The sequence below is a fragment of the Otolemur garnettii genome, unplaced genomic scaffold, assembly GCF_000181295.1.
Source record: "Otolemur garnettii isolate 467f Iridium unplaced genomic scaffold, OtoGar3 scaffold00097, whole genome shotgun sequence".
In the NCBI taxonomy this organism is placed as follows: Eukaryota; Metazoa; Chordata; class Mammalia; order Primates; family Galagidae; genus Otolemur; species Otolemur garnettii.
The window spans coordinates 2,604,719-2,617,916 of record NW_003852492.1 but is presented as its reverse complement, the minus strand read 5'-3'; the positions used below and the strand labels follow the sequence as shown (position 1 = coordinate 2,617,916).

At 48.2% G+C, this 13,198-nt stretch overlaps 1 protein-coding gene across 1 annotated transcript in view; it reads right to left on the bottom strand.

Moving 5' to 3' along the window:
* FLI1 (Fli-1 proto-oncogene, ETS transcription factor) overlaps positions 1-13,198 on the bottom strand; it is a 115,760-nt gene that overhangs the window by 21,137 nt on the left and 81,425 nt on the right. Inside the window, exon 5 of the mRNA XM_003795894.3 lies at positions 9,980-10,045. Coding sequence (XP_003795942.1) covers positions 9,980-10,045 — 66 coding nt within the window. The remainder of the gene's footprint in view (positions 1-9,979; positions 10,046-13,198) is intronic.

Here is a 13,198-nt window from a genome sequence, read left to right as displayed (position 1 = left end):
AGGTTTTATGCCATGCCAATGTGAAGTGAACAGAGCAGTTCCTGCTGCCCAGGAGTGCTTAATAAACACTAGCTCTTATTGTTACGGGGCTGGGGATGGGGAGGCATGACAAGAGAAGTGGAAGAGGAGGGCTGAAATGAGCAGAAGGTAGATTTTCTCTGAAAAGTCACCTCTCCGTGGCTTGGGTGTGACCCCCACCTCTGTCAGCAGAGACACAGGCCTGAGGGGCCCAGAAGGGAAGCTCAAGCTGATGAAAGCAGCCTGTGGTGGTCTAAGGGTGGTGCTGTGACTCTGTGCTGGACACCTGCTCTCTGAGAGCTCCTGCCTCCTCACTGGGGAAGGGATTGATCACAGCTTCAGAGGCGTCACCCTGGAGACCCACAGGTGGAAATTTGGGGCAGGATGAAGAGGGGAGGCAGCCAGGCCAGCAGCTGCAGAAAACACTAACCTCCTGGCCAGAGCATCACGAGGGGCTAGCCACACCACTTCCTGGGGAGCCATTTGAGGCACTTTTCCTATTGTTTTTGTCTATCCACCCAATGGTCCCAACTCCACGGTGCTTCACGTCTTGCAAGATGAAAGACTGTGGTAGAGTCTGCTGAGTGCTCATGTGGCAAATGGAGGGCGCCAGCTGAGCCCCACAGGGGAGGGGAGGGTCAGATGCCCTGTGATCTGACCTGGTCCTTAAAGGGTGAGCACGGCTCCAGGAATGTGGACTAGGGATGGGCAGGGACATGAGGAGAAGGATGTATATACCAGGCGGGAGAGAAGGGGAGACATTCCACCTCGTGCTTGAAAATAGACTAGCAGGAATCAACTCATATTTGAAGGAAGGATCTTTTGATCATGACCCGAATGGGCAAAGCTGTCTCACCTCTGACCTCCAAGGTTGTCTAGAAAGTTTGCAATGTGCCTCTAGCAGCCTGCAGAGCCGAATCGTGATACTCCTGAAATACAGGAAACACACTGGGAGGACAGTGGTGACCTGACTGTCCCTCATGGTGGCAGAGTCAACCAGCTCTGTGTAACTGGTGGTTCTATTCTCAGGGAAAGCAGCGTTCCCTGTGAACTCTAGGTGGTCCATATATATATATATATATATATAAAAAAAATTTTTTTTTTGAGACAGTCTCTCTCTGTTGCCCTGGGTAGCATGCCATGGTGTCATAGCTCACAGGAACCTTAAATTCCTGAATTCAAGCGATTCTCTTGCCTTAGCCTCCTGAGGAGCTGGGGCTACCAGTGTCCACCACAACACCTGGCTAGTTTTTTATTCTATTTTTACTGGAGACAGGGTCTTGCTCTTGCTCAAGCTGCTCTTGGACTCCTGAGCTCAGGCAGTCCACCCATCTCCACCTCCCAGAATGCTGGGACTACAGGCATGAGTCCCTGTGCCCGGCCTAGGTGGTCACTCCTGGTGCCTGTATCCCACACGACCTCTGGGGGCTCACTGTGACTGTAGAAGGGACTGTAGACTCCCTTCTACAGTGAGTGTACAGTGATGCATTTCTTTAATCATTCAATCCACTCGGAGGCTGAGAATGATGGATGGAAGATATTTTTGTGTATGTTTCAAGGGAATCCTCAAAGAGTAACATGTATACACATAGAGCCACAACAAAGCTCTTCCCGGATTGCCTGGCCGGCCTCTAACAAGGCAGCGTACAATACTTACAAGCCTTTTGCCTCATTATCCTGGAACAAATTTACACTTGTCTTAGGAAACAGGCTGTTTCTAATAATTTAGAGAAAGTGTGCCCTCGTCACTGCGTACCCCGCGCGTGTGCAATGGCAGCATACAAAGCACACCCACGGAAAGAAATAACAGTCCTTTTACTTGGAGAAAGGAAGGATAATGGTTACTTAGAAAGTGTCCCAGACAAGCTGTCAAATTGAATTCAGAGAGCTGGAGTCTGACTCCGGGACAGGGCTGGCTGGCTAAATTCTCCCGGGATTGGGGTTTCCTGCCTGCTACAGCCTAGAGACAAGGATTCTTTGTTTCCAGTTCTCTCTCTCTCTCTCCCCTCTCCTTCTCTCTCTCTCTCTCCCCTCTCCTTCTCTCTCTCTCTCAATTTTGCTCTTACTCTCTTTCTGTGTGTGTCTCTCTCTCTTTTTCTCTTTCTCTCTTCTGGTGAAAAAAAAACGCACACCCAACTCTCCAAAGAGGGTCAGATAAAAAGCAGACAAAACATTAACTCTGGAATTTCAAAGGAAAACAATTTAAAAAAATAAAATGGAGGGAGCAAGCTACTGTCTATCCTATAATCATAAATCCTGCCTTTGGACCACAGGCGCGGCTCACTCACGACCCGCCAACCTCCCTGCTTTGGCTAAAAATGGATTAGGGGTGTTTCATCACAAAGGAAAAACACAAAACGACACGGCTCTTCACAGGCTGTCCTGTGAGGCCGCGTCCTCTCCAATGTAAGCGCCTGCTGCTGACTTAGACAGAGCCTGTGCCCCACACCACCTGCTGCCTAAGAGATGACATTTACTCCCTAAAAATGACAGGAGGTTACCTCACAGCATTGCAGGCCTCTTCCTTTGGGGACATGTGTTCCCGACCAATCTCCTCCATGCACTGAGCTACACGGGCCACACACACACACACACTCTCACATGTGTGGCTGCCAAATGCACACTTTCTCCTAGGACCATATGCCATGTGACACTCCCACACAGTGACAGAACGAGGCAGACATTCTGAGCTCATCTTCACATCTACCCATTACAACAAAGCTTCCTATCTTTTTTTTTTTTAATTTCTTATAACATAACTATGTACATTAATGCAATCATGGGATACAATGTGCTGTTTTCATATACATTTTTTTTTATTGAGACAGAGCCTCAAGCTGTCCCCCTGGGTAGAGTGCTGTGACTTCACAGCTCACAGCAACCTCCAACTCCTGGGCTCAAGCGAGTCTCCTGCCTCCGCCTCCCAAGTAGCTGGGACCACAGGCGCCCACCACAACGCCCAGCTATTTTTTGGTTGCAGCCGTCATTGTTTGGCGGGTCCGGGCTGGATTCGAACCCGCCACCTTAGGTGTATGTGGCTGGCACCTTAGCCACTTGAGCCACAGGCGCCGAGCCTTCATATACATTTTGAAATACTCTCATCAAACTAGTTAACATAACCTTCATGTCATTTGCTTAGTTATTGAGTCAAGACATTCACACTCTGCTTTTAGAAAGATTCACTTGTCCCCTTGTAAGATTAACCACAGAGGTGACCCCACCAATCAGCTTCCTATCTTTTAAGTCAGGAAAGATTCAAACATACATAGAGGAGGGAGAAGAGTAAGGAAACCTGGGAGCTTGTCACCTGCGCTGACAATTGTGACTTTCCACACTTGGCACCCCCTGATCATTCTGCAGCAAATCCTGGCTCCCTCCCGGCTCCTTTGCTGAGCTTCCTGTCTTCCAGTTTCAAGGAAGCCACCTTGAAACAGAGCTACCCAAGGCTCTGTTCCTCACACCCAAGTCACAGACCTGTGTCACACAGAGACCTTGGCTATTCCCACAGAGACTCACCTGGGCTCTTTACCTGCAAAATGCAACTTGAAAACTCACAGGGTTGCCCAGACCACACCCCCCATGCGCCCCAGCAAACACGCTGGTCTCCTTGGCGTCCACCTCCTTCCCTTCCCTGACCTGTTCTCAGCTCTGCTGGGTGGTGTCTTTCTAGAGGGCTTCACCTTTCACTCTGATCCCTAAAATTAAACCGTGCAGGACACCCTGGGCATGTGAGTGCAGGGGAGAATGGGAAGGTGGGCGACCTATTCACCAGACGCCAATGCAGTGTTTATTTGCCTGTTTGCAACTCTCAGTTTAATTAGAACCCCGAGGGCAGGGGCTGGGTCCCATTCATATTTCCAGGGCTTGGCTGGGGTTCTGTACAGAGTGGGTTCTCACTGAATGAGTGGGGTGGAGGAAGGCAGGAATCACAGAATTTAGGCCTGTTCTGGACTGAGTCGCCCACGGCGTGTGCCAACATACAGATACATTCATACATTTGTCCTCACCTACCTGTGTGACCAGCTGGGCCCACAGATCTCCTCTTCTATGAAGAGAAGTTTGGAGTAGACATTGGGCTTTAGCATTTAATGATTCCCCCCTTTGTTACCCTTAGAGAACTTCTGTATGTGGCATGCGTTTTTGTATTTTGATCACACAACATTGCATATTATTCCTCACTAATTTTTAGGCACATATCCCCCTCATAAGTTTTTAAGCAAGGTGGCTATCTGGTCTACCTGTGAAGGGGGCAGTCCCCTTCACAACCCTGGGCACACTGGGGGCATCTGACAAACCCAGACTGTAATTATTTTACCATACTAATGTTAATTTCTATTATGATTTTACTATAATGAGTCAGAATAATAATGTACTATTATTAATAACTTATTGGCCACTTATTGGTGTGTCAGACACTGTGCTGATTTCTGAGCATTATATCATGAAACTAAGGCAGGAAAAAATGAAAGCCTTGCTCAGGGCTCTGTCTGCTTGTGTGCGGAGCCCCAGCCCTTAGTCCACACGCACCCTGAAGGAGTTGGGATCAAGGCCCACCTCCAGCTGAGAGATGGGACTATTCCTTAAAGAATGTTTATTAAAGAACCTTTAAGGTGTCCTCAGATGCCAGACTCAAGTATGCTGAGATAAAGATGTGAGAAGCAGCCTGGAGGGAAGAAAGGACACACCAAAGACCCAGGTTTGAGTCCCTCTGTGCCCAGAGACCTGCCAACTTGTAATGAAGCTCAGCTCCTCTCCTTGGTGTCTGGTTTCCGTTATCTGTGGAGTGGAGACAATAACCCCAGCCCGGTCATCTCACGGCAATGGCACGAGGGGGGGCACAAACGAGACACCAGTTGTGAAAACGCTCGGCAAGCAATGAGAACTGCAAAAAAGGGGTCGTTACTCCGTGCAAGCCCCCACCATCCAGAGATCTGCTTCAGAGAAGCCAGGCTTTTCAAAGCTAAAGGAGGCAGAGAGGTAGCTCCACCCCTCTCCTTTCCATAATTGGCATGTAAGCAGACAGACTTTTTAGCCATCAGCCAGGCGTTTGCTAGAGCCGGCAGGCAGGCAGGCAGGCAGGCAGGCAATCCGCCCGCAGCCAGGCGGGCCTCAGCTTCCGTACTCAGCCGCAGGTCCCGAGGCTCCTGGCCTGGGCCTGAAGCTCCGGGCTCCATGGGCCCTGGCCGGCTGATGAGTTCCAGGAGTTAATAAACAAGGAACTCAATATCCTCCATATTTGGAGAGTCAGAGGTATTTAAACAGATTCAGCAGGAGGAACTGAGGAAATGAGGGCTTAGGCACGCAAAGCGGCTCTGACCGGCAAGCTGCAGGTTCTGCAGCCCTGCTGGTGGCTGAGCAGTGGGCAGGCCCTGCGGCAGAGCTTGCCAGAAAAACCGAGGGCAGCTCTGAGTTGCCCCAGGGTGGACACATTTGCCTCTGCAGGAGTGGAAGATCTCAAGAGAAGGTTCAGGGAGTCAGCAGCCCTCCTTCTAGCATTTTTACATACTTGGGAAAGCTGCTTCTAGAATCCCAGTTGTCCCCACCCCCTGTAAAATCAAGTCACCAACACCACATCTACTTTTTAGGGGAAGGAATTTCTGAGATGGGAAGCTCTCTACTAAGTTTGTCAAAATCATAATATCACAAATCAATATAATCAATCATCAACAACAATAACTCAAAAATACATAATGATTATACGGTGGCTTCTCCTATCGGTGCCTTTATCAGGATAGCAATAAATAGGTCTTCCATTTCTAGGATGGAGCTGGAGCTGGGCAAGGTCCAGATAAACAGCCAGAGTATCAACTGTGTCTCATCTCTATAATGCAGGTTTTTTTTTTCTCAAACTTGCCCCTAGCTTGGCTTATAGGAGGAAACTCCAGGGCCCAGGAGTCACCCTTGGACATTCTGCATTAGTGGGGCATTCTTGGGGCTTGAACGTCCTCAGCATCTTTCATTTAAAATTTTTTTTCATTTAAAAATTATAGCAAAATATATATAATATAAAATTTACCAGGCCAGGCATGGTGGCACATGCCTATAAGTAATCCTAGCACCCTGCAAGGTTGAGACAGGAGGATCACTTGAACTCAGGAGTTCAAGAAGAGCCTGAGTAAGAGCAAGACCCGGTCTCAAGTAAAAATAGAAAAAAATTAGCCTGTTGTGTGGCAGGCACCTGTAGTTCCAGTTACTCAGGAAGCTGAGGCAGGAGCATTATTACTTGAGCCCAGGAATCTGAGGTTGCTGTGAGCTAGGCTAACACCATGAGACTCAGTCTTGAAATAAATAAAATTTATCGTTGCAATCATTAAGTGCAAAGTTCAGTGACGCTAAGTACATTCATATGGCTGTATAACCATCACCATCACCATTTATCTGCAGAATTTTCTCATCTTCCCAAACTAAAGCTCTAAATCTGTTAAATAATAACTCCCTGTCTCCAGTCCCTACCACCCCTGGTAACCACCCTTCTACTTCCTGTCTCTATAAATTAGACTGCTTCAGTTATAAGAGTGGAGTCGTATGGCATTTACTCTAGAGCTCCGTATTTTTAAAAGCTGTCCAGGTGGCCCTCAGCAGGTTAGAACTCGTGGGTGGGGCCAAGCAGAGATTGAGGTGAGTTCCTCTTTGGAAAAGTTTGGAGCTGAAAGTGGGAAAAGGATAGGGAAGAGAAAAATAATGCAAAAGTTTCAAGTGTCCACCCAAATCACCTCAGGCTACTGCACCGCTTTTGTGAGGAGGCAGCTGGAAGGGAAGGGCTGTGTTTATGGAGAAGCCCCTCAGAGGCAAGGGAGTGCCATCCTGCAAGCTGAGTCTGGGGGCTTGCTCTGCCATTGAACAGCGTGTACCCTTCAGGGAGTCCCCACCGCCCAGCCTCACATTCTTTGTCTGCAAAGTGGAGGTAATAATGTCTACTGTACAGGGACACTGTAAGGCTTGAAAGCAAAGCATATAAAGATGTCTGACCCCAGACTCTTCACAGATGATGGTCGAGGCTGCTGAGTAAAGGGACAACAGCTTCTGTCGTTATTTTCCAAGTGCGTCGGTACGTTGGCCTTGACCACTGAAGGTAGAGATAGCACAGCCGATTGCTCTAACAGTGGTGTCCACAGGATATTTACTTTGAAGGGGCTTAAAGGGACGGCGACTGTGGCTCAGTGGGTAGGGAGCCGGCCCCATATACCAAGGGTGGCAGGTTCAAACATGACCCTGGCCAAACTGCAACAAAAAAATAGCTGGGTGTTGTGGCGGGCGCCTGTAGTCCCAGCTACAGGAGGCTGAGGCAAGAGAATTGCCTACGCCCAGGAGTTGGAGGTTGCTGTGAGCTGTGTGACACCATGGCACTCTACCGAGGGCAATAAAGTGAGACTCTGTCTTTACAAAAAATAAATAAAAAGGGGCTTAAAGATTGTTATAAACCAATTTTTAAAATATAATCTTGCTTCCTGGACACCAATAACCTTTAGAGATTGCAGCCATTTTCAAGAAATGAGATGGAAGGGCAATTATGCCGTTTTATAGTAAAAGGCTTTCTAATCTGTTAAGTGCTTTGAAGATGCACAGACAGCATCTCCTTAACTTCTCCCCTTTGTGTTTGATGCCAGCACCTGCCCTTTGTGGAGTGCACACAGCGCGCCCGCGCGCACACACGCACACACGCACGCACACAGAGCTCTGGGACTCTTGATGAACTCTGGGGTTGTTTGGGGCTGTGTGTGTCTTATTCAAAGAAGATGGAGTCAAGGTCGCAGGATGGCCCCTAATAGCTAATAGATAGCTATTAGAGCACTGCAGGAGAGAGGCTGGGAGGGGCGGGAGGGAGAGCTTGGCTAGCTTTGTCTTGCTAATGTACTTTGTTTTGTGGCGCTGTGGGTTGTTCAGACAGATCGAGACCACCTCACGGTGGATACACAGAAGAGCAAGACGGCTCAAGTGGAGAGCTTTCCTGGGGACAAAAGATGCACCTGCAAAGCGCAGATTTAATCGTCTCTAGAGGCCAGGCTGATGTGGGAGATAAATACCCAGCAGCACCTGAATGGGCCTGCGTTTGCCTGGATACTACAGTTAATTCATTTCAGAAGAGGGGTTGCTACCCAGCCAGAGCAAGCTGCGCCTCCAATATGCCTGACGGAGCCAGCAGCATTACAGCCACACTCCCCAGAAACAAAAGGACCAAGGGAAGGGAACACAGTGGCAGGTAGAGGAGAGGCCTGGGCGCTGAGAACTGCAGGAGGGGGCAGGTGCCTAGTGCCACATTGCAACCCGGACAAGCCAGTTTCTAAACTGAAACCTACATTTTGAGCCCAATATCAGGAACTCTTTCATTGGCTCTGCCGCATAGCCTCACTAATTCTGGTGTTGTTGTAGGATGCAGACTGGAGTTGGAGGAACTTGTCAGGATCCCTAGCAGCACACTGGGGGTTCCTGCCTCCCTTTCCTGCTTACTTCCTCCCCTCCTTCCTTTCTCCCTCTCCTTCCAGCAGTTCCTTCCCTTTCTCTCTTTTTTCCTTCCTCCAAAGAAATGGATCCCTATCTACAAGTGGAAGGAAACTCACGCTGGGGACCTCACATGTGGCTCCAGGGTCATCTCCTTAGAGGCCAAGGACTCCGGCTCAGGGCTTGACTCTTACTGATTTAGTCTGTCCCTTCATTGGCAGAAAACTGAGGTTCAGGACATGCGGGGATATCCCCAAAGTACGTCAAAGGTGCCTTACACCTTCCATCTAACCTGTCTGTATTTTCTTACATGTATTTTCTTCCTTATAGACGTTTGCAACATGACGTTAAAATAGGTCATCAAGGGAAATGTGGCTTAGAACATACTGTGAATCAACAGAAATTTAGATTTTATGGCAATATTCAACAAATCCAATTTGGAAAGGAGACACAGCAGCAGAAGCAGAACTGGCTCAGGATGGGATAGGAGGGAAGGAAGCGAATAAAAAACAGACGTTTAAAAGCAGATTCCTTATGTTGTGTCTTTCTCCCTCTAAATGTTCTAGTCATCAGATCGCAAATTAACAGAAAACACAAAGTCCTGTGTGATCAAAGGTGTAACCTTTGGCAAGACACTCAGCTGGTGTTTTGGAGTCTTTGTTTCTGCCATACCCAAGGAGGATTTTGAACCAAATGGTCCTTTCCCTTAGGAAAGCCTCACGTGTCTCTGAAGTGCTGTGCTGGGCTTCGCTGTAAGCAACTGTGCTGAAAACGTCTGCCTGTCCCTACTTACAAGTTCTCTCTTCCATGGGACTTTTCTTTTGCCATGGGGCAACGTTTTTGCTCCCTCTCTTCCGCTTCCTAATAATTATTTGTTCACATTTTTTTCCTCCCGTAAACCAAGTACCATGAAATATTCACTTGTTGAAATGCCTGAAATCGAACACGGTGTCTGGATCAGTCCTCACAATGTTATTTCATAAATAAAGATGCTGAAAAATGCTATTGTGATGTTTGCTAAACTCATTGGCCAAAACCATTTGCTGAGATGGTTTTCTTTCTCAAACTAAGCTTACCAGACCAGACCAAATCCTCCAACTACCACTTTAAAAATCAATTGCCGTCGCTAAAATTTGTAAGGAAAACACCTTCAAAGCTGGACATGCCAGAATCCTCAGAATCTTCATTTCATTACCTTCAGCAGAGAAAATCCCCAACTTTCAGCTTTGAAATGGAGCAGTGTCCATTTCATTCCAAGAGCAGCAAGTTTTCCTTCCTGCCATACAACTTCAAGTGACAGCTTTACGATACTATCACAAGAAATTCGAAAGCTTCGTTTGTTTTATTTTTGGCAACTAGTCGCCCAAATGGGAAAAAAATTTGCCTTCTTGTCGTGGACGGTAGAAATAACTTAGTGGAACAAGGAAGCTGGTTAAAGACCTGGCAGTCTTAACAGTGGGGAGCTGTGTTCACCCCACATGCGGTGCTACAGAAACTCTGGGGCGCTGGAGAGAAGACTCACCTTCTTTGACACTCAGTCGCGGGGACTGGTCCGTGTGGGAGGTTGTATTATAGGCCAGCAGTGAACCTGAGGAGCAAAGCAAAAAACATCTCATCACCCAAACGTTCTCATGAGATCAACAGTAGGAGAAAGGAGGTGGGAGGGGAGGAGGGAAGAGGGACAGGGGACTTCTGGAGAGAAAATAAAAGCGAATGAAAGCCATTTCCTTGGAGCCAGTCTCATGCACGGGACTGTTAGGGTGTCCCTGAGCTGCAGAAGGAAGTTAGAACCCACCTGGGCGAACAGGCCCCGCCCCGCCGCGCCTCACCCCGCCCCCCGCGCCTAACTCCGCCCCATGCCTCCATATTTATAGGCCTTAAGGGCTGGGCACACCAGGCCTCGGGGCTGGGTAGGTGGGGACCCAGGAGTGGGGATGGGAGAATGCTAATCTATCCTGTCCTGTTCTACTGCTAAGTCACCATGCGATCTGACTTGTCTCCACTTTGATTGCTTCCTGAACTAGAGCAGGGGCTGGCCAACCTTTTCTTTAAGGCCAGGTAGTAAATATGGTAGGCTTTACAATGTGCTATCTCTGTTGCACATTCTTCTTAGCTCTTGTTTAGTTTTGTTCATGCGCCAGATTTCGCCTGCAGCTTGTAGTTTGCCAAGCCCTGGAGGAGAAGCCAGTACCATTCCTTCCTGCTCTGATAGCATGTGGTTTTATTTGGGGTGAGGTGGTGGGTGCTCCTTACTGGTGGAGAGAGTGCTGGGGAGCTGGCGGGAGGCAGTACTCCAAATAGGAGCGTTAGCCTCCTTTTACCTGTGTCTGAGAGAACACAACTAAACGTCAGGAGTAATGCACTAAATGTTCTATAGTCCCAAGAGCTGATGTACAGTCTCTTAAAGTTCAACTTCCATGCAGATCTGTCCTGTACCATCTTTTGTCTAGGCATCTCAAAGAGATTTTTGCTGTATGTAAAACAAATTCTCCCTTCTTTCCTAAAACTAGCTTTGTTCCTTTGTTTAAAGTGAATTCAAGAATTTTATTCTGGCCAGATGCAATGGCTTACATCTATAATCCAGCAAGCTGGGAGGCCAAGGCAGGTGGATTGCTTGAGCTCAGGATTTCAAGACCAGCCTGAGCAAGAGTGAGAACCTATTCTCTACGAAAAGTAGAAAAATTAGCCGGGTGTGGTGGTGGATGCCTGTAGTCACACTAAATCGGGAGGCTGAGGCAGGAGAATCACTTGAACCCAGGAGTTTGAGGTTGCTGTGAGCTAGGCTGATGCTATAGCACTCTAGTCCAGGCAACAGAGTGAGACTCTGTCTCAAAAAAAAAAAAGTTTTATTCTGTAAAATTCAGACATTTTCGGGATTCTCCTTGAGTCTCCTGGGGAAATCTTAAACAGCCATCAAAGCCCACGAAGGCCCATCTTAAATAGGACCAGGTTCTGCTTCGTGAAAGACACGGTGAGCTCAGCACACATGTTTGAGACTAAGGAGATTTTTTTAAACAACCTTCTTCCTTGCTCCCTGTGGCTGAGTGGACTGACTTGGGGGCCAGGGCTGGGCATGAGCTGTCAGACACTCCTATTGTTAGTCCTCATCATGGAAGTGGTACAGAAGTGGAGCTGCTGCCTCGCCCAGCTGTGGGCGTTTGGTTGTGTGCCTCAGAGAAAATGTGTGTGCTACCAGGCCAGACGACGGGGAGCACAATTTTATAAGAATCTTCCAACTGCCTAGAACAGGGCTGTTACTTCTAGCTCTGAGACAGTCCAGACAAAAACAAGGAGGGGGCTGAGGGTGTGGCTTTGTGGTTCCACTTTACAAGTGAGGCAGTCACGTGAACGGAATGTCTAGAATTTTCAAGAATATCAATGAGAAAGCAAGGCTGGTGTTTTCTGGAATGACAGGCAGCTTACCTGATGGCAGTCCCGTAAGATTATTATACCAAGTTTTTATGCCCCTTTTTGCATGCTTGGATATATTTAGATACATAGTTACCAGCGTGTTACAGCTGCCTGTGGCATCAGTACAGTAGCGTGCTGTGCAGGTGTGTAGCCTGGGTGTGTAGCAGGCTGTACCACCCAGGTTTGCGTGAGTGCACACTAGGGTGTTCACACAGTGACGATCTATCCCCAGCATTAGGTGACACTGGCTGTATGTTATTATGCACATGAGAGATTAAGATCAGACCAACCTCTCAGCAATGTCTAGCTTTCCTCTCTGAACCATGGGTCCCTCACCGGCAAATGGGTTGCTGTGAAGATTAAATAAAATAATGTGAAGTGCTCAGAGCAGCTCCTGTCTCTTAAATGTTCAGCGAATGCTAACGACCACCACGGCTGTTTATATCGCTTCTCTCGCAGACACCAAAGTTACACACAATAACCCCCTTTATAGGAGACTGCTGAGCATTCCTCTTGTGCCCTGGAGTTAAAGTTATGAATGGGTTCTGCTGCAATAAGAAATAATCCTCCGTGACTGAAAGGAGGTTAAGAAATGGAATCAAACGTTCCAAGGGGATAGAAAAACATCCCAGGAGTGAAATCAAGAATGCGGCCTCTCTGTCCCCGGCATTCTCTCCCTCAGGCTGCAACCTCACTGCTGGAGCAAATAAAGAAAAACGGTGGGCTCCTAGGCGCAAACCACCTGAGCCATCCAGCAGACTTAGCCGAGAGCACGGAGCTCAGATAAACCACATTTATTAAATTTCCCCCTTGGTGAAAGTTCTTCTCTGAGCACATGTGAATTCCACAGGAAACTCCCAGAAAGCCAGAGAAAGGGTTATTTGACCTCTCCAGAGCTTGCATGAAATACATATTTCATGGCAGCCTAGGAAAAGGATTTTGCCCTGAAGACTGTTCTTGGTTCAGGTTTCACTCCTAGGAGGAAAGGCTGCCTTCCCTAAGCAAGGGCTGGCGTGGGGCGTCTGGCCTTGCCAAGGGACCCACATTCCCTTCCCTTCTGATTTCCAGTGAGCTCCCCAGGCTGCAGAGAGGGCACTCAGCTCCTCCCTGGGGCCTGTTCTGCTCTGTCTCCTGACTGCTTTTTCAGGTTGGAGACTCTTTGTGGGCTGGTCCTGCACTCACTGCTGGGCTCCTAGTCTTTCCTGCCCCAGCTCCACGCTTTTCAAACACGCACTTGGTGCTGGACACTCTCTTTCTAGTCTTTCCCTTAATCCTTGTTCAGTCAAAGTCAGTGTCATGTTATTCCACTACAGCCAGAGAGTGTGGGAGG